Below are 22,743 nucleotides of genomic sequence, written 5' to 3'. Positions count from 1 at the left end.
AAACAAAAATACTAATAATATGAAATTAACGCTAAAAGTAATTGTTATTAAAAAAGGGTTTTTATTTTTAATAAAGAATCCAAATGAATTTTTCCAAGTTCTCTGATCCAGGAAAAACTAATTCAACAACTTTCTGGATAGATAGTGAGATATCTTTTTTAGTTCAATTGCCTTTAGAATTATCTGAAAGTTTATTAGAATTTACAAACTAGAATAATAGCTATCTTTATACAAATATGAAATATCTACAATGTGATCGCCTTTTTCATAATTTTATAATCATTTTCTTGACAATTCTCTATTGTGCATGGGCGATCGTTTAGATGAAGATGTTTCGGACGACGAGAAACGTCTTTGACGATAATAAGATGAAGTGCTTCCATAACTGTCCTCATTAGATCTTGATGCAGAACTGCTAGATGAATTGCTACGACTTCTGTATTTATATCTGGCTTGTGGACTATTATGACGTGAGCTAGTTCTTCGATATTTTTGACTATGTGTATGTCTATCCGAGGAATAAGATCTATCTCTTTTGTGTCTATGCCTTCGTACACTATATCTATCTCTTTCTCTAGAACGATTTCTATCACTTCTATGACGTCTATCATATGAAGATCTATTCCTAGAATGCGATCTATTCCTAGAATGCGATCTATTTCTAGAATGCGATCTATTTCCTCTATAATACCGATCATTATGCACATGCATATCTCGAGAAGAAGACCTATTTCCCCTATGACTATGTCTTCGACTATTATATACTTTTCTGTCACGCGAACGAGACCGACTATTTTTATAATCATGTTCATTACCATCTTTACCATGATAACGAGATCCATTTCTCTCAGAATTATATCTCCAGGATTCCTTTTCCTTACTAGAATCTACTCTTTCATTATGTTTTTGATCATCCTTTTGTTTTTTTGTATTTTCATGTATACGTTTCTCTTCCAACTAATAAAAATAAGTTTAAAAAAGATTTTCAAAAAAAAAAAACCTTTTTTGCATGAATTTCAGCCTTTTTTTCCTCAAAAAATTTAGAAGGTATACCTCCTGTACTTTGTTGTGCTGATTGCAAAAGGGCCCAAAGTTCTTTAGTAAAAACTGATGCTTTTTTTTCCAAAAAACCTGTCAAATTTATCTGAATTCTTTTAGGATCAGGCTTTCTTTGTTATATTCTCTTTAAATTCAACGAATAGAAACACTTACAAAACGCGTAGACTCAATCATTTGAAAAGCATAATTAATAACCACATCATCTTCAAATCCCAAAAGATCAATCACTTTCTGAGTAATCCATGGCTTCATAACTGATAAATTAACCTTATCCATATCAACCTATATCAAAAAATTACACAAATCATTCCACTATAATCTCCAAACCTTAACTGAAAATTCATCAGGAAATTTAGTATTCCTCAAAAGCTTTTTCTCTGCATTTGTAAAACGGGTATCTTGCTCTGATGATATTCCCTTAAATTTACTATTAGAAATTAAGCTTAAAATATATCTTTTTATACCTTATAGAAGCCTGCTGACATATTAATTATTTAAAACTAGTATATACGTTTTTTTAGCTCGTTTAACTTCGCACTTTTTTTTAAAAAATATCTATTTCTATCATAAAAGGTTCATATAATTACTATTAAAGGCTTAATTAATCAAAAATAGCTTTTAAATAAAATTTATATTTTTTTTAATAAAGTAAGGTTAATATATACTCTTAATATGCTTAATATTATAAAAATTAAAAAAGATGAAAAATTAAAAAAACAAGGTAATTCTTTTAAAATATAAATACAAGTGTTAAGGAATTCTTATCAAATTGTTATTTTCTTTTTAATTCTTATCTTTTTTTTTTCTAATTTTTATAAAAAACCAGTAATTAAAAAAATGTCGGTGCTTCGAGCGTGTTTAAAAAAAAAAAGTTTAAAAAAAAGGTATAATATGCTTTTTATTTTAACAAAAGACAAATAGGGACTTAAACATTACTGTATATTAATAAATATACCTTTTTTTCAAGTTTTAAAACTATAAAAATTACATATCTTTTAAAGTAATATATCAAACAAAATATTTATAGATTTTAGATATCTTTTGTTGTTTAATATTTACTATTTTAATTAAAATGCTTGAGGCGCGACTTCAACAAGCATCTATTTTGAAAAAGGTATTTTTTTAGGTTTAAAAGTGGTATTTAATAAATTTATATGATAGACATTAGACGCTACTAAAGGTATTAATTTGTAGAAATATTATATAGATTGAGATTAATACATTTTCAATTAGAATTGGTTAGTGATGCAAATTTAGATTGCAATGAATCAGGGATTGCACTTCAAGCAATGGATAATTCGCATGTTGCATTGGTAGCGATGCTTTTAAGAGCAGATGGATTTGAACCATATCGTTGTGATCGCAATATTTCTCTTGGAATTAACTTGAATTCTTTGTCTAAGGTTCTTAAATGTGCTCAAAACGAAGATATTATTACTCTCAAAGCAGAAGATACACCCGACACTTTAAATATGGTCTTCGAAAGTCCAACAAATGATCGTATTAGTGAATATGATATTAAATTAATGGATATTGATCAGGAACATCTGGGTATTCCTGATACTGAATATAGTGTTGTTGCTAAATTATTATCAATTGAATTTCAACGTATTTGTCGAGATTTACTTGCTCTAAGCGAAAGCGTCCATATAGAGGCAAATAAAGAAGGTATCAAGTTTAGTTGTGCAGGAGACATTGGAAATGGAAGTATCACTTTGATTCAAAATCAAGATACAAAAATAGACCTTAATGAGCCTGTTTCACTTACTTTTAGTTTAAAATATTTAGTTAATTTTACAAAAGCCACTCCTCTTGCTGATACTGTTATTCTTTCTATGAGCAATGAAGTACCTCTCATGGTAGAATATAAAATGGAAGGAGGCTACCTTCGGTTCAATAATTCTTCTTTTTTATAGTTTCTAATCCTTTTAGTTTTTATTTAGCTCCAAAAATTAACGAAGAATAAACATATATTTTCTCATTCTTAAAATCAACTTATTTCATTCTTTCATTTTCATATATTTTTCATTCATTTTATATATATTTATTTCTTTTTTATCTTTCCTCTATATATTTATTGGCCACTTAATATTTTCGATTGTATAAGAAACCTCCGGATTCTATAGATTAATCTAAATTTTTAAGAAAGTTGGGAGACTTAGTAAATGGCTAGCAGGGTCTCAGAAACATGAAATACAAGAGAATTGGAGCATCATCTTTTCAGTTAGCGCCCGATTTTTTATGGGTTTCGTCTAATATACCGTCATTAACAAGTAAGTAAAGATTTTGAAGATTGAAAAGAATTTATCATAAGATATAGTTTCGTTATACGCAAGAACCATATTAAATCGTAAACCATGGATAGCATCACTTAATAATGTCCGTCAACATTCTATGGAAACGGTTAAATCGACATATCAACGAGGATCTAGTATTTCAAGTCAGCGATCATCACTTTATGAACAGGTATTAAATAAAGAGAAAATAGGACAGAATACAGGAAAAATTGCATCAGAAGCTGAGAAGGGGTTCATACCAAATGTGGAGGAAAAGTTGTTATCAGAAATAAATTCACAAGTAAATAATGGAAAGAACAAGAAAAAAACGATATGGCAAAAAATAAAACATGAAGCACAGCATTATTGGGATGGTACTAAGCTTTTAGGAGCGGAAACGAAGATTTCATGGAAGCTTGCATTAAAAATGGCGGCAGGTCATGAACTAACTAGACGTGAACATCGACAAGTATGTTATGCACATTCAAGATTTTTTAAGAAAATTTAATTTACGATAAAATAGCTTAAACGCACAGTTAAGGATTTGGTCCGACTTGTACCATTTTCGGCTTTTGTTTTGATTCCTTTTGCAGAATTTCTCCTCCCAGTAGCATTAAAATTATTTCCTAATATGCTTCCTTCTACATATGAAGCAGATAAGGATAGAGAGAAAAGACAAGCCAGATTAAGTGATACACGAAAAAGTGTTTCTCAATTTTTGAGAATGACTTTACAAGAAAGTGGTTTGCCTTTTAGTACAACAACTAAACAACGAGAAGAATTTACAGAATTCTTTCGAAAAATACGAAATGGAAATGAGCCTCCTTCACAGACAGATGTTATTAGTGTGTCTAAATTATTTAGAGACGATGTAACATTAGATAATCTTTCACGTCCTCAATTAGTTGCTATCTGTCGTTATATGAATTTAAATACATTTGGAACAGATCCCATGCTTCGCTATCAAATTAGACACAAAATGCGTCAGATCAAGTCGGACGATAAAGCTATTTGGTATGAAGGAGTAGAAACACTTTCAGTACCGGAATTACAAATAGCTTGTGCCAATAGGGGAATTCGTACTCATAGCGTAAGCCCTGCAAAGTTAAGAGATGAATTACAGCAATGGCTTGATTTACGTCTAAAACATGGTGTACCAAGTACTCTTTTAGTTTTATCAAACGCATTTATGTATGATCAAGATAACCAATCTGACAGGCATTATAATGCTTTAATTGCTACATTATCAAGTTTACCTGACGAATTATATCATGAAACAGAGTTGAGCGTAAGAGATAAGGAAGCAACAAATAAACAAAGACTTGAAGTTATTATGGAACAAGAGGTTAGTTATATAAAAGTATTAAATTTCAGAATATTTATTAAATTTTTAGGAGTTAATTGCTTCTGAGAGTCGCCAAAATGAAAAAAATGACTGTAAAAATTCAATTAAAAACAATGGAGATTTACAAGAAAAAAATATAAAAAAACAGGATCTAAAGGAAAATAGTTCTATATAATTATAATTTTATAAAAGCATTGTTAATTTATAAAACTTGGTGTATTGATTTTTTATTTATTTTGTTTATAATCATAATATTTTTATCATTTTTTTGTATTTCTAGTTTCTGAAAAATGTATTTGTAATATTTGATCTATTTGATATTGAAGTTTATCTAATGTTTTTTCAATATTTTTTAATGTTTTGTTTGATTGATATTCATGTATTTCTTGCTCTAAAGTAGCTAATTTTTCCGCTTTATTACACCAGAATATCTCATTCGTATATTCATCACCGGATCCGTTTTCTGAAGTCAAAGATGAATTAATAGAAGGAAATAATATAGAAGATGCAGATTCTTTTAAAGTATCAAGTTCCAATAAGAATACATCAAATGCAGTGTTTACCATTTTTATTTCATTATATTTAACTAATTTTTAAAATGTATATTTTAACGATGTATAACAAATATATATAAATATATTATGATAAAACAACAGCTTTAAATTCAATACTAGGATTTTTCAAGCAATCTTGAGACTGAATAATACGCAATTCACTTAATTTAGCCATTTCTACTTTTGATAATTTATCTTGATCAACAGAAGCATCCTGAATTGACTTAAGTGTATTTCGTATAACTAACTGCACAGATGAAACTACAATTTCAAGAGCAATAGTAAGAGGGAGACTAGTTGCAGGAATTTCATCTGATGGAAATAATTTAATATCATTATTAAGTCGACCAAGAAGGAGTGCTGAAAACAAATCCCCAACCCCCGAAAAGACTTGTTTATAATAGGGAACCGTTATTTTAACAGCACGAGGTGTATAATCTGATTTACAAGATGACCCAATAACATATAAGTGCTCTTTGTCATTATCGAATTGAACCGATGTGATTACAACATGTTTAAGTGTATGATTTTTATGTAAACGTTCCAAACAAATCATTAGACTTTCGATTGATGTAATTTTCTGACCAGAAAGTAATCTATTATTGTAAAATAAGTTTATTTTTTTTTAAATATAACTTTACTCTGCCTAGTTATAAATTAATTATATACAAACATATAAATAAATATTATACTTCAAATTGATTAGGTGTAATCAAATCGCTCATAGGAATAAGTTGTTTATATGTAGGAATAACATCAGGACTAACATAAAAACCTCGTTCATCCCCAAGTACTGGATCCAACAACCATCCAATCTCTGGATTCGTTGTTTTTAAATCTTTTATAATATTTGTAATTGTTTCAATTCCTTCTTTTCCACGCACATAACCTGTCAATAAAAAATCAAATTCCTTAGTAAAACCATTCTCCTTTAACCCTTCAAAAAGATCCATTATATGTTGACCTTTAAACACTTGACCACGCCAACGTCCATAACCCGTATGATTAGAAAATTGAACTGTATGAATAGTTGACACCTCAAATCCCAAAAGCTGTAACGGAAATGTTGCACATCGATTTCCACAATATCCTTCACTCATATATCAATAATATACCTTTCTTATATTCAAATATACCCGAAGAAACATTTGATTGAATAGACAAAATTTTCTTAAATGATAAATTACTCATAAGTAGTTTACTTTTAAATTTCAAAAAAAAGACTATAAAAAACTTAATTCAGAGAACTATTTAAGTACTTTTTCTTGCCTTAATATATTATTTTATTTACTTATTATACATGTTTTTTTATAAATTTTTGACGTCGAAAAAATAATATTTAAAATACCATAAAATAGCCTAGAAAAAGCTATTTTATGATGGCAGAAACAGTAATATTCAAGAATACTCCTCTAGGAGATTATCTAGAAGGTTATATTTTATAGAAATCTTTTTTTTTTCAAAATTTGATGAAATATAGACGTAAAACAGGGAGATGATGTTGAGAGTAAAATAAAAACGATTTTTCAATCTTATTATACATCTCAAGCACGACAACTCTCAAGAAAACGTAGATGTATATCTTCAGAAGTCGAATATTTTTCAAATAAATCATATGCATTACTTGTAAAAGTATATTCTTTATTTTCGGTAAATAAAAACAGTGTTGATTGGTGAAAAAAATGATGAAAATAGGAGTTTTTGAGTATATATCTTTCAGAAACAGAGAAATCTCAATTTATTGAACGATTTCGATATATTATTTGTACTTCACAGCTTTTAAATGAAAATATATCACCATCTCTATATCATCCTCAACAATCGTCTATAAACAATAAAAAAAAAAAAAGTATATTATTTGGAATAGTAACTTGTGATGCTCTTTATTGGTCTATTTCTGGTATTTGTATTGTCGTATTAGCATTGATTATAAATTGGAACTTTAAAAGCAATATTCATGGAATTGATAAAAGAGTTCGATATTTTTTTGTATTTATTATATCCATTGTCGTGGCACTATTTCTTTATACCTATCATTTTAGGATATATTCTAAATATATTCAAAAAAGGGCTATATTTTTTATGAAACGCTTTGTCGATACATCTCAACATTTTGACATTACAATTAATAAGACACTATCATTAATTCAAGAAGTTGAACTTATTTCTCGTGGTTATTTATTGTTAAGAATCCATGTTTTGTTTTGTTTAAATTAATGATATTTAGATCATCACCTTTGCCTCCTATTACTAGAATTGAAGCAAATTCGCAGAGTCGACGTTGTAAAATGCTACGTTTATTGCTTTCGACTTTATTGTCTCAAGCATTTTTGTCATATAATCGCACTTTTTCTTTGTTACAAACATTTTATTCAAAACGAGAATTTGATACGTTACAAATAATGTATAATTTGCCAAATTCTCAAGATTTTGATTTTCTTCCTTCTTATTTTAAAGAGGATCATTCTGATGGATTACCTTATTTAAAAGCTCTTTTTTATACAATACACGAAAAACGACGTCAATGTCTTGTGTCACTTTTATCAATGTCTACATCAAGTCTTAAAAATATATCTTCTTGGAGATGTATTATCGATCAATTAAAAAGTTTATCTGATTTGATGAGTAATTTTGATAATGAAATTGAAGAATCTTTGGAAAATAATGAACGTAACAATTACTTGTATCTATATATGAACTATTATTAATATGATTAGGAATCTCGGAATTATCTGCATCGAAAATTAAAACAAATGGAAAAAATGTTAGATGGAATGATTATACACGGAATATTGGTTTGCTTTTTCAGGTTTTGCGTAGATTTCAAGCGAAGCTATATATTTTGAAAGAAGAAACCAATTGTTTAATACAAGGTAGATATCCTTTTATTAAATTAGTAATTCAAATCAATAAGGTGACTTTGATGAAAACATTAGGGATGAATTCTTATGTTATTATGATTCTCTTAAAGACGATTTAAAAGTGTTAATGGAAAAATGGGAATCTGGAAGAAATTGCTTATTAAAAATATGTGTTGAATCTAATACTCAAACATCAAAAAGCTTACATTCTAATTTGCAAAAGATGGAAGATTCAAATCCTACTTTTCGTAAAACATTAAAACTAGATTCTGATAACTCTATAGATGAATCTAAAAATAATAAAGCTCTCTCCGAAATTACAAATGATTGGGAGATATCATCATCATATTCACAATGTCCGCAATCATCGGAAGGAATGCCTTCAAGTACCAATGAAAAAGAAGTTGTCTTTGAGACGGTTTCAAATAATTCTGAATTAGATATACAATTGCAAAAACCAACAAGAGCAGAAAGGATTGAAAGAATTAAGAAAGAACGAGAAAAACATTTAAAAATAAAGAAAGATAGGGAAATAGGAATGAAAGTGGTTTCAGAACTCAAAGATGTATTAGGAAAAAGAAAAATAAAATCCTTAAATGGTGAAAATTGACTTTGAAAAATCTCGAAAATAGAAATATTGTTTGTTCTTAAAAACCCACCGTATAGGTGTTTAATATTCATTTTCATTTATTCATGTATTGTAGATATATATAAATAGCCACTTCTGATTGTACTTATGATTCAAAGATATCGTATTAAGACTATAGTAATGCAGAGCAATCCTTAATTTATTCTCCTAAGTCTTTCAGCATTAACATGAATTTCGGCATTTAATTTATGTCCCTTGAAAAATCAGTAAAAAATTAAAATGTTAAACTATTAACCTTGTCAGATATCCTATCAAGTCTATTGTTTTGGCTTAAAATTTCCTCTTGAGTAGCAGTAGCGATTGCTTTAAGCTGAGCAGTAATGTTGCCAAGCTGAGTTAAATTTTGATCAATTTCATTTTCAAGCTCATTATCTTCCTATTTAAAAATATTAAAACAGTATCTTTTTATTTAAAATAAAGACCTCATCTGGTTCAAACCGATAACGCATACTATCATTTAATGTTTGTTTTTCAAACGATTTAGCTTTTTGTTTACAAAGAACTTCTTTAATACGTCTGTTACTTTCGTTATCACTTCTTTTTGTTCTTTCCCTTTCCATTTGTTCCAATTCATACTGATCACGAATATATTGCTCTCTTTCTTTAAGCCGTGTCTGCTTTTTCCACGGGTTTGAAAAATGAGGGATAAATACACTTCTATTTAGTTGATTAAGCATCTTATTCTTTTCTTCCGCCATTTTAGCAGTAACATTTGCAAGATCTAAATGCTTTTCTGTATTCCCTATTTTTTCTATAATATATTATAAACAAAAACCTAGATAAATCATTCATTTTACCGCTTTGTGTTCCTAGCCTTTCTAATGTCTGTCTCCCAATTTCTTCAGCATGAATAGCAGTACGAATAGCGTTTCGAGTACTACTTAAACTATTCTGCTTAATAAATCGCATTTCCTGTTTAATAGCATCCACATCTTCATTATCAGAATCCTCCAAATTATACGGAGTATATTCATCATTAGAAGAAAATTTATGGCTGTTATTCAAATTTGATGTATATTTACTATTAAAGGCATGTTGTTCATATTTAGGCGGCAACGTTTCAAATAATTTGCTTCTAGACTGTTCATATGTATCATTAGTTTCAAAAAGACCCGCATTACGTAAAAAGTTATAAGAATTTCCTGAAAAAGTCGGATTTCTTGAACCAAATGTTGATTTCTCCGATATATTAGATTCCGATTTATTATTCTCCATTATATCTACTGTTTTCACAAATAATATTCAAAGTTTAATATAGAATAATCTTTTAAACCCTTTTCCTTATAATTTCTATAATATCCCTTCTTTTATAGTTCTTTTAAACATATAAAATTCCTAAGATTACTCTTATATAATTTATACGATCAATCTCGTCTTTTTTAATCCTTTAAAGGCCCAAAAAAACTTAAAAAAAGCGTCCTAATATATTTCTATATATAGAAAAGACATAAAACGTATAAAAAACGCTTATCAGTGTTATTATTTCTAATATTAATCTATAAATTATTCTAATCTTTTTTAGTATTTTTATATGTAAATTTAATCATTTTTTACCAAAAAAAAAAGGAAATATAGGAAATAATATCTGTATTTAATGAAAACTTATATCTTTTCTAATAAAAAATGTCTTCTTCCCTCTTTCTTTTAGTTTTACTATCTTTTGAAAATATAGTAAAGACCGATAATTTCCGCCTTAACTGCAGTTTTTTTCAACGTCGCTGAATGGACAGAAAGCGCCAGCCTCTTGGAATAGCTGCTAGTCATAGAAAAAGAGCAAAAGAAGCACAAGAAAAAGTTAATGAGGCTTTACCTAATGGTTGGAAGGCGAAAGCACTATTAGATTTGGCACAACTTGCAAGCGAAGGAGTAGATATTGACATTGAAGGATTGATTGAAATTGATACAAATTTTGATAAGAATTTAAATAATGATAAGGACATTTCTTATGTGAATAAGGAGGCATTTGATGATTTAGATGGTCCAGTGTCAGGTTTAAGCGCGGAATTGACGGATTCATTTATTTCAACGACATTTTTATTGATAGATGCAGCTATTAAATGCTGCAATGCTGGGTTAAAGGCAGATCGACCAATAAATAATGAATCATCTATTGAAGAAATGGATCCAGCATCTATTCAGTGTCTTCGTGGTCAAGCTAAGCTTACAAGACTTATGCATCAGCCTCAACGATGTTATGATCTGATTAAACCGACATTAAAAAGTGCGATGAAAGATCTAGATGCATCCAATTCGGTAGAGATTTATCGTACAATTACTCCTTTGTTCCATTGGATTGCAAGGATCGGGGATGAATGTAGTGAAAATGTAGAAAAAAAGATGATCAATGATTGGATTGCATCAAAATGGCATCTATTATTGAAGGGTAATATATATTGACGAAACGGGTATATTTTTATATTTTCCAGATAATGAATCTGATGTAGAAGCATTGGAAGGGCTAGGATTTATTGAATTATCTATGTCAAACGCCTATCTTGAACCCATTGAAGAAATGGGAGAAATAAAAGAAGAAACCGAAGCAGTGATCCAGGCAGAAATTCATTTAAAAAATGCCATCGAGTATTTTATGAAGGCATATGATATACAAAAAGCGAATGGTATTTCAGAAAATTTATTTATGATGGTATGTTACCATTTTTTTGTATTCTGTAATATATAATTTATTGGTAAATAGCTAGCTGAAGCAAAAATATCATTGGCAAATTTGAAAAGTAAAGATAAACAATCAGAAGAATATAAAAATGTATTGAAACAATTAAGAGAGATTGGTTTAAATCAATCTGGTCAATTGCCAGATCATTTTCAGGATATTTTAAATGAATTTGATACATTGTAAATATTTTGAATCTTTTAACATCAAATTCATCATTTAGATACATTAAAACTCCTTCCTGATGCGGTCTTTTTTTCTTTTTCTGTATTCTCTAATTTAGCTCGATTCAAAACTTTTAAAAATTCTGCTACTCTTGCTCGCATCTAAAAATATAAATAGGTTAATTTATTTAGGGTATACACTTACACGTTCATGCATATGTACTTTAGATGCCTTAATATGATAACATAACATATTTCGAAACAATTGAATTTTTGAAATACAGTTTTCTTTTTTTTGAGGTGTATAATGTTGAGGAAATAAAACTACAGAAAAAAATCAATCTAAATTTAGGTTTTTATACATAATTTACCAAATGTTACATAGCCTATATTATCAGATAATTTTAAATCACTTAACGATTGAATTTCTAAAGGTGGATCACGATAAGAATAAAAAACTTGAGGTGCATTTTGAATTGCTGGTCTTCGACGTGCATCAACGAATTCCTAATTTATAAATTATGAACTGTTTATTGTATTTTTAATATCTTCCCTGCAAAAATACTTTTCCCAGAATTATATCTGTTTCTTCCTTAAAAATAGTACTAAAAATAACTGTTACTCTATCTGAAGATGGAATAATAAAAATAGCTTCTTCATCTCTATATGGTATTTTTATAATTTCTTTCTCTGTATTTTTAATCTTTTGTTCATTTTTCTGTTCTTTCTCTAGAAGTTGTTGTAAATAAAACGCCTTTTCAAACGGCGCTGAAAGTATATTTCTCTTAAGCAAGCCAATAGAACGAATAAGATCCTTCTTTTCCTTTTCATCATCAAATATCTTTTCAAGATCAATATATAGTGAAAAATCATATTTTTCTTCTGGAGAAACAATTAATTCTCCATAATATCTTTCAAGAACCGTTTGTAAATCATATTTCATTAAACTCTTATAACAACCAATTTTCGTCGAAACTAACATCTTTGTCTTTGTTTCTGGTGTTGAAACATGATATAATACCCCATCAAAATCCGATATTACTTGGTCAATCGCTGATGTTGTTTTTCTATTCATAAGTTATCAATTTTTATCAAAAAAAAAGCTATTTTTTGCCTGAAAATCCATTGTTCAACAATATGCTCAAGAAGTATGTGATTACTTGTTAAATCCTTCATTGATAGCTAATTAAGATCTCTTATTTAATCCTTTTTTTTTTTTGTACCAAGTATAGACGATTTAAATATGGCCTTTTCCCGAGTTTTTAACTTCATTAAAAAAATAAAGTTCTAAGTTTGAAAGAAATAGTGTTTTTAGCAGCTTAAAATGCTAATATTTAATAGAATATTGATATATACAGATATATTTCATGGTTAAGAGCTATGAGAACTATGAATTTGGTTTTTCCTGGGGTATTATTGCGTCATATTTGTCTAACAGTGTACTCGTTGATGATAAGGAAATAAGTGAAAAATTTAAGGCAAAAAATGGGCTAGCAATAGTTCCAGCACTTGAGGATGTTATTATTTGGGACATTAAGAAGGGGGAGGAGGTGTTACGTTGGAGCGATTTTGATTGCAAGGTAGAAACGACGTCAATCAAGAGAAATATGGCAGATAAATACATGTTCGCAGTAGGGTAGTATGAATAGTTGGAGAGGATTATGTTTTAAAGTATAATAATTCTGTAGATATGAGGATGGATCAATTCGTCTTTGGTCTCTTGAAAAAAAGCAAGTTTTGATGAAATTGAATGGACATCGATCAAGTGTCACTGTACTTACATTTGATATTACTGGAACAAGACTTGTTAGTGGGTCTAAAGATACAGATATCATTGTATGGGATGTTGTTTCGGAAACAGGGATGTATCGTTTACGTGGTCATAAAGATCAAGTTACAGAATGTGTATTTCTTCGTACACCTCTTAATGAAATAGGATTTGTTGATCCTATTAAAGATCATGGTTGGATTGTTAGTGTATCTAAGGATTCTTTTATTAAAATATGGGATTTGAGTACTCAGCATTGTGTAGAAACACACATTGCACATCAAGGTGAATGTTGGGCGTTGGGAGTTAGTCCAGATCAAAAAATATGCGTTACAGCAGGATTGGATGGTGAATTGAAAATATGGGATATTCAATCAGATGTTCTTGCTATTAGATCTGAATCGGTTCCAGAAACAAACTATCGATTAACTCTTAAATGTACTTTAACAAGACAAAGTAAAGAACGCCCAATAACAATTGCATTTCATCCCATATTTGATATGTTTGCATGTCATGGTTCAGACAAAATAATTGAAATATACAAAAAAAGAGACGAAAAAGAGCTTAAAAAAGTATTAAGTCGAAGAAAAAAGAGAAATAGAGAGAAACATAATGATAGTAATAAAGATATTTCATTGCTTCCAGAGGACGAAATCGTTTTATATACGACTATTAGGACTTCTTCCAAAATTAGATCTATTGATTGGGGAACTTTAGGACAAAATCCTTTTAAAAAGAAAATTTTACAGGTAGTGTTATTAAATTATGTTTTTATATTATATTAATTAGTATGTAGTTACTTGTTTCGTTTTCAAATAATGTTATAAGAATATATGATATTCCTATTGTAGCTAAAATCGATTATTCTGAGCCACCAGAGTATTTACAAACGTTTTCTATCGAAATGCAGGGCCATCGTTCTGATATCCGTTCATTGTCAATAGATTCAAATGATGAAATGTTAGCATCTGTTTCTAATAGAACTTTGAAAATTTGGAACATAAAAACAGGAAGGTGTATAAGAAATCTAGATTGTGGATATGCATTATGTTGCAGTTTTTGTTTAGAAAATAAATATGTAATAACTATATATAAAATGATTTTTAGTGTTGATTATGTCTAGGTAATTGTTGGAACAAAAGAAGGTTATTTAGAAATATTTGATATTCCTTCTAGCACTATGGTTGAACGCATTTTGGCGCATAAAAGATCTATATGGTCTCTTAAAATTCACCCTAATGGTCAAGGATTTGTTACCGGAAGCTCGGATAAAAGTGTGAAATTTTGGGATTTAAAAATTATAAAAGATCTTTCAGATGTAAGAAATATTTATAATATATATATATATTTTATAAATTTAGAAGGAAATAATGAAACTTCATATAAAAGAAATGCGTATTTTAAATCTTACAGATGATGTTTTATCTGTTTGTTTTTCTCCTGATGGTCGTTTAATTGCTATATCACTTTTAGATACTACGGTTAAAGTATTTTATACTGATACTTTAAAATTTTTTTTATCATTATATGGACATAAACTTCCTGTTCTATCCATGGATATATCTTCAGATAATAAGCTTTTAGTTACGTCTTCTGCAGATAAAAATATAAAGCTATGGGGCTTAGATTTTGGTGATTGTCATAAAAGTATTTTTGCTCATCAAGATAGCGTTATGCAGGTTGCATTTGAAAAAAAAAGGACACAATTTTTTTTCTACAGGAAAAGATAAATTAATTAAATATTGGGATGGTGATAAATTCGAAAATATTCTTAAATTAGAAGGGCATCATAGTGAAATATGGGCTTTGGCAGTTAGTAATGATAACAAATTTATAATTACAGGTAGTCATGATCGTAGCATAAGAATATGGAATCAAACAGATGAGCCAATTTTTTTACAAGAACAAAAGGAGAAAGAATTAGAAAAATTTTATGAAAAAGATTTGGTTGAAAAAATGGATAAATATGAAATGAATGAAAATAAAAAAATAGACGAACTTGCATCTGCGGGAAAACAAACTTTAGAATCTGTAATGGCAGGAGAAAAAATTATTGATGCTCTTGATATTGGAATAAAAGATATAGAATTAATAAAGGAACATGAAGAGGTTTGAACTTAATTATTTTATTTAAAAAAATAATATTTGATAAAGGCAAGAAAAAATAATGATAAATTGAAAAATCCAACAAGAAATCCTATATTTGTTGCTAATGAAAACATTTCTGCAGAAGATTACGTTTTAAATATACTTGAAAAAATTGATTCTAGTCATTTAGAAGATGCATTACTTGTACTTCCATTTAAAAGCGTAACATATATGTTAACATTTATTAATCTTTGGGCAGAAAAGGTATCTATATATATCTACCTAATATAATATCTCTATATGTTAAAATATTTTAGGGGTCGAATATTCAATTAATATGTAGAATTTTATTCATTCTTTTAAGAGTACATCATCAACAAATTGTTGCAAATAAAACTATACGGTATATGTTAGATTCTATTAGAATTAAATTACGTGAAGAACTACAAGTTCAAAAAGATATGATAGGTTATAATTTAGCGGCTTTAAAATATATTCGTCAAAGTTGGGAAATTCATCATACAAAAGAGTTCTATAATGAAGAAGAATATAGGAAACAACTAGAAAGTGGCAAAAAAAGAGTATTTTCAGCATTAGAACTATAATAATTTTACAAATTAATTTATAATCATAAAACATTAAATATAAACTATATTATATAAATAATAATTTATCAAAAAAAAAAGGAAATTACCATATACTAGACTATATGAAAGAGTACAACTCAACATAAAACTTAGCAGTCCAGAAAAGACATCTTTTGTCCATATTTCTCTATGATAAAGAAAATAAAAAGATGGATGCCGTTTTGTTAATATAAAAAAAATTAAAAGGCTTACAAAGAATGTTCCAAAAATATAAAACAAAAGTCCATAATATGATGTTAAATTTAAAATACCTGCAACAAGACCAAAAAAAAATAGATGTTACACTTCGAATATGTGAAATAATCTATTTTCATTCATTTCATTCTTCTAAAAAAATAACCATTTACTTTAAAATTATGAACAATAGCATCTGAAACTATTGGATGGATTTGATAATATTTTTCGTCCATTTTTAACTAATTACTCTTTTTTTAGGGCTAAAAACATAAAATATTTTTTAAAAGATAATAAAAACGAATTAAAAAATATTAAATTTATTTGAATCTTACTTTTAGAAAAGAATAAGATTAAAAAAACAAAATAATCTTCATTTTAATTCTTTTATTCTTTAACTTTTTTCATCCTTTTTTAGTGTGTCCCTTAAGTTCTTAAAGGTGTCGAAAAAAAAGACTTTAACCTCCAAAATATTTAAGACAAGATAAAAATTAAAAAAAGTAGTTTTTGGGTGGTAAAAAAAGCATTCAATCTATCTTTCTGAGAAAATTGTTAATTATTTATAGGAATTTAATTTTTTCTGGAAAAAATTACTTTTTTTTGCTTCCAATAAGTATTAAACTGATTGTGTATTTATTTATTATTGAAAAAGATTATTTTTTTTCTAAATGAAACACAATGGTACTAATTCATGTCTATTATAGCGATTAATTGTTTTTAATTGATATTAATTAGATCTCAATGGTACTAGTAGAGATAGACGTGGAGAACGAGATGAAAGAAGAGGAGATCGTGATCGATCCCGTAGAGATGGTTTAATAGGACGAGAAGAACGGCATCATCATTATTCTGAAAGGCCATCAAGGCATGAAAGAGGGGATGAACGAGATCGGGAACATAGTCATCGACGAAGTCGAGAAGACGAACGACGACGACGTCGTCGTGATGAAGAATATACACAAAATGGAAGGAATCATGATGGGGGACATTCTAGTGGAGCAGGGCGCTCTGAAAGAGATGAGAGGATGGATCGCATGATTCGTGATAGACGAACAGGAAGAGAAGAATGGCATAGACGAAGTCGTAGTCCACGATATCGTGGACGAGAACCTACACCAGATCTTACAGATGTTGTGCCTATTAATGAGCGTCGACGTCGAATGAGTATGTGGGATGTAAAGCCTACGGGATATGAAGCAATCACAGCAGAGCAAGCAAAGATGTCTGGTAAGAATATGATTGGAAGGGTTTTTTATTTTATATTAAGATATTTAGGATTGTTTCCGTTACCAGGAGCACCTAGGCAATCGATGATGGATTTATCTAAGCTTTCTACAGCAAATAAAGGGCCAGCAGCTATGAATATTCCTACACCTCTTGCATTGCAACCTTTGCAATCTAGACAGTCTCGAAGAATATATGTTGGGAATATTCCTCAGCCTATTGATGAAGAACATCTTGTGAATTTTTTTAATGATACGATGAGTTCTCTTAATGTTACAACATCAGGAGATAATCCTGTTGTAAGTGCTCAAGTTAATCATGAAAAAGCATATGCTTTTCTTGAAGTATTTTTTTCTTATTTTCAATCTTTGTGTTGATTTATATTTCAGTTTCGACAACCTGAAGATGCAACTGTCGCTATTGGGTTTGATGGAATTTCATATATGGATAGTTCATTAAAAATTAGACGACCAATGGATTATATTATTCCACAAATGCCATCGGATGATGGTTCATACGTTCCGGGAGTAATTTCTACAAACTTTATAGATACACCTAACAAAATTCATATCGGGGGACTTCCTATTTATCTTGATGAGGAGCAAGTTATTGAACTTCTTAAATCTTTTGGAGAGTTGAAAGCATTTAATTTAGTTAAAGATGCAGTAACCAATGAATCAAAGGTTATTTTATAAAACTGATCTTATGTTTTAATTGATATAAATAGGGTTTTGCATTTTGCGAATATGTAGATCCTGACGTAACAGATATTGCGTGTGAAGGTCTTAATGGGATGGAATTGGGTGATAAAACTTTGGTTGTAAAACGTGCAAGTATTGGGAGTAGACAAAAGGCTATTTCTACATCGGGTGGAGGTATTTCTAGTATTACTATGTTAGCAGAAGAAGAAGGTCACTTTCGACCAACGCGAATATTGCAAATGTTTAATATGGTCACACCTGAAGAACTTCAAGATGATGATGAGTATGAAGGTTAGTTATTCAATATTATTTGTATTTATTATTTAAAAACATTAGAAATTTCTGAAGACATTAGAGAAGAATGCTCGAAATACGGAAAAGTATTGGATTTGAAGATTCCTAGAGGTATTGGCGGCAGTCGCTCAAACTTTGGTGTAGGAAAGGTTATATTTATAATTATCAAAAAAGTAATATATTAATTACTTTTAGGTATATGTACGGTTTGAAACAGAAGCATCGTGTTTAAAAGCAATGAAGGATTTAGCTGGTCGGAAATTTTCTGACCGTACTGTTTTAACAAGCTTTTATCCGGAAGAAAATTATGAAGTAGGAGCGTGGTAGATATAATAGATATCATTAAACATAATAATTAAAAATTATTAATATATTCTTGTCTCTATTATTCTCAATGTGATTACCTTTTATAATCAAATTCCTTGTATTCTAATTATTGGCAATATTTTAATTTTTTAAAAAATATTTTAATATTAGTTTATACAAAAGCTTAGCATATTGAATATTATAAATAATAAATGTTTAATTATAAATTTATTTTTTTTCAAAAATATTAAACAATAAAAATAATTTAAATATTTTTTTTGTAATAAACAATTAAAAAAAACAAAAATATAAAAAGTGTTTTTTCATTGACATAAATTTAATGCAATTATAATTAAATGTATTAAGAAGGTTTTTATAGATCAAAAGCAAAATTATAAAAAAATATCTATAAAAAAAATCAAATAATCAAGGCACTTTTTCTATTGCATAATATTTATATTAATATTTTGTATTATTTTTACTACTTTTTTCAAAAAAATATTTATATTTTGATTTGATATAAATGCATATTTTAATAAATCCTTTTCTTTCAAAAATATTTCTTTTAATATTATTTAGAATGCATTCCAATTTAAAACCATATTTATATTATTTCCATAAGGTTTAATAATATTATTAGTCATCTGTACGAAAAGATATTCTAACTCTTTTTGATACATATGGAAGGTCTTTAGAACTACCCGAGGAATCACCATCCAATTTTCTACGTTTTTTCTTTTTTTGGGATGTTGATGTATCAGAATCGTCCCCGGAGTCATTTTTATGAAGAAACTACATACTATTTAATAAAAATATAAGAAAAATTATAAAACACTTTTAAAAAAGTTCCTGATGAAAATGAAAAAAGTCGATCATTATCTGTATAATCTGTACGTTTTTTATAATTTGAGCCCTTTAAAAACCCATCAAATCCTCGTATGATATTCCCCCCTTGAGATGTATCTTCCAAATATGCACCTTCAAGCTTATATATTTTCTCTTCTAATGCTGCCTAAAAAATTATTAAAAAAAATAAAGGATAAATATATATATATATAATTTTTTACAAGAGCCCTATCTACTGATTGTTTCTTACTAATTAAATCTCGTAATTCTTTCTTTTTATCTTCATAATATTCCATTGTTGGCTATTTTTATCAAAATACAGCCTTTTTTTCAAAAAAAAAAAGAAAATACCCATTCTCCTTTGTTATATCCATTGTTTAGAGGGGTTTTTTCTAGTTCATTGTCTTTTATTTCCTCAATTCCTGTCATTATTAGCTTCTATAATTTTTTTTGATGTTTTCGTTGCTATGGTGACGTATATTTTCGTTAAACAAAATATCATATTTTCATTTTTTCTATTATATTAGGTTATTTAACCATTTAGCTGTTATATTCTTGTATTTATTTCATAATTTACTAGAAATCATGGACTCAAATCAAAAAATTACAGAAAAAACGTTCGAAAATTTAATGCAATCTTTTCGTCCGAAAAATCGATCTACAGCAGAGTGGGAGACCTCATACAATCAATTACGAAGACTAGTTCTTTCAGAAGGACTTCCTTCCTCTCAAGAAGGATCAGTATGATATAAATTTGTATTTTAAAGTACTGTTTATACTATTAGTCGTCAATACGAGCGTATGTTTGGTGTATATTTTTAGGAGTTGAACCAATAACAGCCAATTCATATTTAGCATTAATACATAAGGGGGCATCTTCTGGTAATATTATAGTGTATTATTTTATTATATATATATATATATTGTTAGTATACAATAAGATTCGAAATGACACATTTCGTACTTTAGCTACAGATCCACTTTTTCGTCGAAAAGTTTCAGAAGCATCACTTATAAGACTTTTGAACTCTTTCGTTTGGTATATGGAAAGTCATAATTCATCGATATCATATATACAGGGAATGAATGTTTTAGCAGCACCTTTTCTTTACACATGCAAATCCGAAACAGAAGCATTTTCTCTATTTACTGCATTCATTTCAGTACAATGCCCTTTATATGTTGTTTCTACTTTAGAAGGAGTGCATCGTGGCATTAAAGTATAGTGATTTTTTTTTTTTTTCGTCTAATATGATTAGCTTTTTGACAAATGTTTGGAAATTATTGATATTAAACTATATTCATATCTACGATCAAAAAATCTACAGTCGAAAGTCTATGCATTTCCATGTATTAATTATAGTTGTTTCATTATATAACTAATAAATATATAGCCATCTTAACTTTTTCTGCATGTACTCCACCTCTTTCAGAAGTTATAATACTTTGGGATTTTTTATTAGCTTACGGTGTTTATTTAAATATTTTGTGTGTTGTTGCACAACTTCTAGTTATACGTGATGATATTTTACATCATCCTAGGTAATAGATATTAAATTTTCGACATATTTTTAAGTTAATAGCCCAATAAAACTTTTGAGGAAATTTCCTCACTTACCTGCTAAAATAGTAATTGGAATTGCTGTAAGTCTTATAAAAAAAATACCTGCTGAACTTTATGAATTATTAATAAGACATTCTTGGGACAATTCTGCTGGAACAGAAATAGATGAATTGTAATATTTTTATATGATACCTTATATAATATGCAATATATTAGTTATTGAATGTTTCTTATTTGATTTTTTATATTAAATCTTATATAGTTTTTAATATTTTCATATATAAATTAATCTATAGGTATATTTTATAATTCATTGTTTTTAGATATTTTGTCATAATTTGTTTCTTCTTGATCTATAAGTTTTGGTAATTTTCTTTCTATTTCAATCCTATTTTTAAAATTTGAAAGATCAGAAGTAAATAATACACCTTGTGCCCAGCCTGCATATTCTCCCCATAAATTCCTATAATAATCACCAATTGTTTCATAAAGTGTCTTGTTAATTGTTTTATATTTTTTCATATTAAATCTATAATCTCTCTGAGTAATTTGCAATACTATAACTCTTGAATTTAAAAGATAAAACATTTAACTATCTATACCATGTGTATCTATAGGAACTGCAGATGGTTGATCAAGAGACATTAGGCACTAATCTGATTAAATACATCGAAGTAATCACGTATATCTACCACACAATCCGCAACTTTATATCCCACTCCCATTAATTCACAAAGACTGTTTTTAGCTTCATAATATGACTTATTTCTAAGACTTTCAAGCCATTTCTTCGGCCTTTCATTTTCAATAATCCATGCTGTCTTTTGTACAAATTTTGCTCGATATCCAAAACCCAATTCCCTCAATTCAAATTCAACTGAAGGTCCTGAAAGTTTAGATGCAGCAGGAAAATCATAATAATCATTTTTTCCTAATCTTCCAACAAACGTTCCATATTTATGACAAAGTTTTTCAATCTTATATCATAAATATATTTATCCTGTAAATAATTGAGCCTCTTACCATTTTTGATATTCGATTAATATTATTATTACTTGAACATATAAAACATATCAAATTTTCCCAGGGATCTTGTCTTATAATTCTAATACCCTTGAATCTTTCTGCCTGTTTTTTAAAATGATTATCTCTAAAACTCCATTCCTTATATAAATCTGATAGACAAATTGAAAGATTAAAATAATCAATAAGAAATTCCTTATTCTTCTCTTCGTTTCCCTCCAATTCCCCCTTTAATCCATACACACGATAATATACATATGAAGCTATATATTTATTATCAAAAAAAGTCTTTTCATGTATTTTTTTACAATCTTGTTTTAATGATATCAACTTGTTATTTAACGCACAAGACCATTCATTATCGGCCGATTGCTTCCAGCGAAAGGTTTGCCCTCCTTTTAATGTAGTTTCTAAGCATACTGAAGTTCAATAAGTCATTTATAATATTTTAAACAACATATTTTACATTCTTCAAGTTTAATTTTTATTTTTTTCCAATCAGACATCTTAGACTTAATTCCAAGTAGGG

General features: G+C 28.3%; 15 protein-coding genes across 15 annotated transcripts; 7 read left to right on the top strand and 8 right to left on the bottom strand.

The window, feature by feature from the left end:
* Positions 1 to 254: 254 nt before the first annotated feature.
* Positions 255 to 1,559, bottom strand: PNEG_00179 (hypothetical protein). The gene is made up of 5 exons (XM_007873849.1): positions 1,524 to 1,559; positions 1,387 to 1,476; positions 1,213 to 1,341; positions 1,001 to 1,165; positions 255 to 957 (listed from the first exon to the last, which is right to left on the bottom strand). The coding sequence occupies exons 1-5, from the start codon at positions 1,542 to 1,544 to the stop codon at positions 280 to 282; spliced, it is 1,083 nt and encodes a 360-aa protein (XP_007872040.1). The 5' UTR covers positions 1,545 to 1,559; the 3' UTR covers positions 255 to 279.
* A 367-nt stretch (positions 1,560 to 1,926) lies between these two features.
* PNEG_00178 (proliferating cell nuclear antigen) lies at positions 1,927 to 3,025 on the top strand (the record flags this gene model as incomplete). Its single annotated transcript, XM_007873848.1, has 5 exons — positions 1,927 to 1,943; positions 2,094 to 2,173; positions 2,221 to 2,239; positions 2,293 to 2,950; positions 2,992 to 3,025. Exons 2-5 carry the CDS (start codon positions 2,132 to 2,134, stop codon positions 3,023 to 3,025), a joined length of 753 nt encoding a protein of 250 aa, XP_007872039.1. The 5' UTR covers positions 1,927 to 1,943; positions 2,094 to 2,131.
* Positions 3,026 to 3,220: 195 nt separating this feature from the next.
* On the top strand, positions 3,221 to 4,855 carry PNEG_00177 (hypothetical protein; the record flags this gene model as incomplete). The annotated part of the gene is made up of 4 exons (XM_007873847.1): positions 3,221 to 3,332; positions 3,380 to 3,804; positions 3,859 to 4,680; positions 4,730 to 4,855. Exons 1-4 carry the CDS (start codon positions 3,248 to 3,250, stop codon positions 4,853 to 4,855), a joined length of 1,458 nt encoding a protein of 485 aa, XP_007872038.1. The 5' UTR covers positions 3,221 to 3,247.
* Positions 4,856 to 4,940: 85 nt separating this feature from the next.
* PNEG_00176 (hypothetical protein) lies at positions 4,941 to 5,246 on the bottom strand (the record flags this gene model as incomplete). The annotated part of the gene is made up of 1 exon (XM_007873846.1): positions 4,941 to 5,246. The coding sequence occupies one exon, from the start codon at positions 5,244 to 5,246 to the stop codon at positions 4,941 to 4,943; it is 306 nt and encodes a 101-aa protein (XP_007872037.1).
* A 73-nt stretch (positions 5,247 to 5,319) lies between these two features.
* PNEG_00175 (pyridoxal kinase) lies at positions 5,320 to 6,425 on the bottom strand (the record flags this gene model as incomplete). The annotated part of the gene is made up of 4 exons (XM_007873845.1): positions 5,320 to 5,830; positions 5,876 to 5,880; positions 5,927 to 6,324; positions 6,371 to 6,425. The coding sequence occupies 4 exons, from the start codon at positions 6,423 to 6,425 to the stop codon at positions 5,320 to 5,322; spliced, it is 969 nt and encodes a 322-aa protein (XP_007872036.1).
* Positions 6,426 to 6,574: 149 nt separating this feature from the next.
* PNEG_00174 (hypothetical protein) lies at positions 6,575 to 9,190 on the top strand. Its single transcript, XM_007873844.1, has 6 exons — positions 6,575 to 6,665; positions 6,715 to 6,884; positions 6,930 to 7,417; positions 7,462 to 7,904; positions 7,952 to 8,107; positions 8,149 to 9,190. Exons 1-6 carry the CDS (start codon positions 6,611 to 6,613, stop codon positions 8,703 to 8,705), a joined length of 1,869 nt encoding a protein of 622 aa, XP_007872035.1. The 5' UTR covers positions 6,575 to 6,610; the 3' UTR covers positions 8,706 to 9,190.
* Positions 8,837 to 9,959, bottom strand: PNEG_00173 (hypothetical protein; the record flags this gene model as incomplete). Its single annotated transcript, XM_007873843.1, has 4 exons — positions 8,837 to 8,938; positions 8,980 to 9,120; positions 9,167 to 9,495; positions 9,542 to 9,959. 4 exons carry the CDS (start codon positions 9,957 to 9,959, stop codon positions 8,879 to 8,881), a joined length of 948 nt encoding a protein of 315 aa, XP_007872034.1. The 3' UTR covers positions 8,837 to 8,878.
* Positions 9,960 to 10,466: 507 nt separating this feature from the next.
* PNEG_00172 (hypothetical protein) lies at positions 10,467 to 11,601 on the top strand (the record flags this gene model as incomplete). The annotated part of the gene is made up of 3 exons (XM_007873842.1): positions 10,467 to 11,127; positions 11,171 to 11,388; positions 11,440 to 11,601. The coding sequence occupies 3 exons, from the start codon at positions 10,467 to 10,469 to the stop codon at positions 11,599 to 11,601; spliced, it is 1,041 nt and encodes a 346-aa protein (XP_007872033.1).
* A 29-nt stretch (positions 11,602 to 11,630) lies between these two features.
* PNEG_00171 (hypothetical protein) lies at positions 11,631 to 12,654 on the bottom strand (the record flags this gene model as incomplete). The annotated part of the gene is made up of 4 exons (XM_007873841.1): positions 11,631 to 11,741; positions 11,785 to 11,903; positions 11,951 to 12,086; positions 12,145 to 12,654. 4 exons carry the CDS (start codon positions 12,652 to 12,654, stop codon positions 11,631 to 11,633), a joined length of 876 nt encoding a protein of 291 aa, XP_007872032.1.
* Positions 12,655 to 12,946: 292 nt separating this feature from the next.
* On the top strand, positions 12,947 to 16,040 carry PNEG_00170 (hypothetical protein; the record flags this gene model as incomplete). The annotated part of the gene is made up of 8 exons (XM_007873840.1): positions 12,947 to 13,215; positions 13,268 to 14,096; positions 14,144 to 14,425; positions 14,471 to 14,665; positions 14,709 to 14,994; positions 15,017 to 15,456; positions 15,502 to 15,699; positions 15,753 to 16,040. 8 exons carry the CDS (start codon positions 12,947 to 12,949, stop codon positions 16,038 to 16,040), a joined length of 2,787 nt encoding a protein of 928 aa, XP_007872031.1.
* Positions 16,041 to 16,129: 89 nt separating this feature from the next.
* PNEG_00169 (hypothetical protein) lies at positions 16,130 to 16,692 on the bottom strand. The gene is made up of 2 exons (XM_007873839.1): positions 16,430 to 16,692; positions 16,130 to 16,386 (listed from the first exon to the last, which is right to left on the bottom strand). The coding sequence occupies exons 1-2, from the start codon at positions 16,490 to 16,492 to the stop codon at positions 16,210 to 16,212; spliced, it is 240 nt and encodes a 79-aa protein (XP_007872030.1). The 5' UTR covers positions 16,493 to 16,692; the 3' UTR covers positions 16,130 to 16,209.
* A 183-nt stretch (positions 16,693 to 16,875) lies between these two features.
* PNEG_00168 (hypothetical protein) lies at positions 16,876 to 18,802 on the top strand (the record flags this gene model as incomplete). The annotated part of the gene is made up of 7 exons (XM_007873838.1): positions 16,876 to 16,937; positions 16,992 to 17,483; positions 17,532 to 17,824; positions 17,870 to 18,163; positions 18,208 to 18,472; positions 18,518 to 18,624; positions 18,671 to 18,802. Exons 1-7 carry the CDS (start codon positions 16,925 to 16,927, stop codon positions 18,800 to 18,802), a joined length of 1,596 nt encoding a protein of 531 aa, XP_007872029.1. The 5' UTR covers positions 16,876 to 16,924.
* Positions 18,803 to 19,417: 615 nt separating this feature from the next.
* On the bottom strand, positions 19,418 to 20,056 carry PNEG_00167 (hypothetical protein; the record flags this gene model as incomplete). Its single annotated transcript, XM_007873837.1, has 4 exons — positions 19,418 to 19,573; positions 19,617 to 19,793; positions 19,849 to 19,929; positions 19,979 to 20,056. 4 exons carry the CDS (start codon positions 20,054 to 20,056, stop codon positions 19,418 to 19,420), a joined length of 492 nt encoding a protein of 163 aa, XP_007872028.1.
* Positions 20,057 to 20,174: 118 nt separating this feature from the next.
* PNEG_00166 (hypothetical protein) lies at positions 20,175 to 21,367 on the top strand (the record flags this gene model as incomplete). Its single annotated transcript, XM_007873836.1, has 6 exons — positions 20,175 to 20,368; positions 20,413 to 20,509; positions 20,558 to 20,847; positions 20,887 to 20,977; positions 21,022 to 21,169; positions 21,211 to 21,367. Exons 1-6 carry the CDS (start codon positions 20,213 to 20,215, stop codon positions 21,365 to 21,367), a joined length of 939 nt encoding a protein of 312 aa, XP_007872027.1. The 5' UTR covers positions 20,175 to 20,212.
* Positions 21,368 to 21,494: 127 nt separating this feature from the next.
* Positions 21,495 to 22,720, bottom strand: PNEG_00165 (hypothetical protein; the record flags this gene model as incomplete). Its single annotated transcript, XM_007873835.1, has 4 exons — positions 21,495 to 21,842; positions 21,884 to 22,168; positions 22,215 to 22,633; positions 22,681 to 22,720. The coding sequence occupies 4 exons, from the start codon at positions 22,718 to 22,720 to the stop codon at positions 21,780 to 21,782; spliced, it is 807 nt and encodes a 268-aa protein (XP_007872026.1). The 3' UTR covers positions 21,495 to 21,779.
* Between the last annotated feature and the right edge of the window lie 23 nt (positions 22,721 to 22,743).

The sequence above is a fragment of the Pneumocystis murina genome, assembly GCF_000349005.2.
Source record: "Pneumocystis murina B123 chromosome Unknown supercont1.5, whole genome shotgun sequence".
Classification (NCBI taxonomy): Eukaryota; Fungi; Ascomycota; class Pneumocystomycetes; order Pneumocystales; family Pneumocystaceae; genus Pneumocystis; species Pneumocystis murina.
The sequence above is the reverse complement of the archived record's forward strand: the minus strand, read 5'-3'. Positions and strand labels throughout refer to the sequence as shown.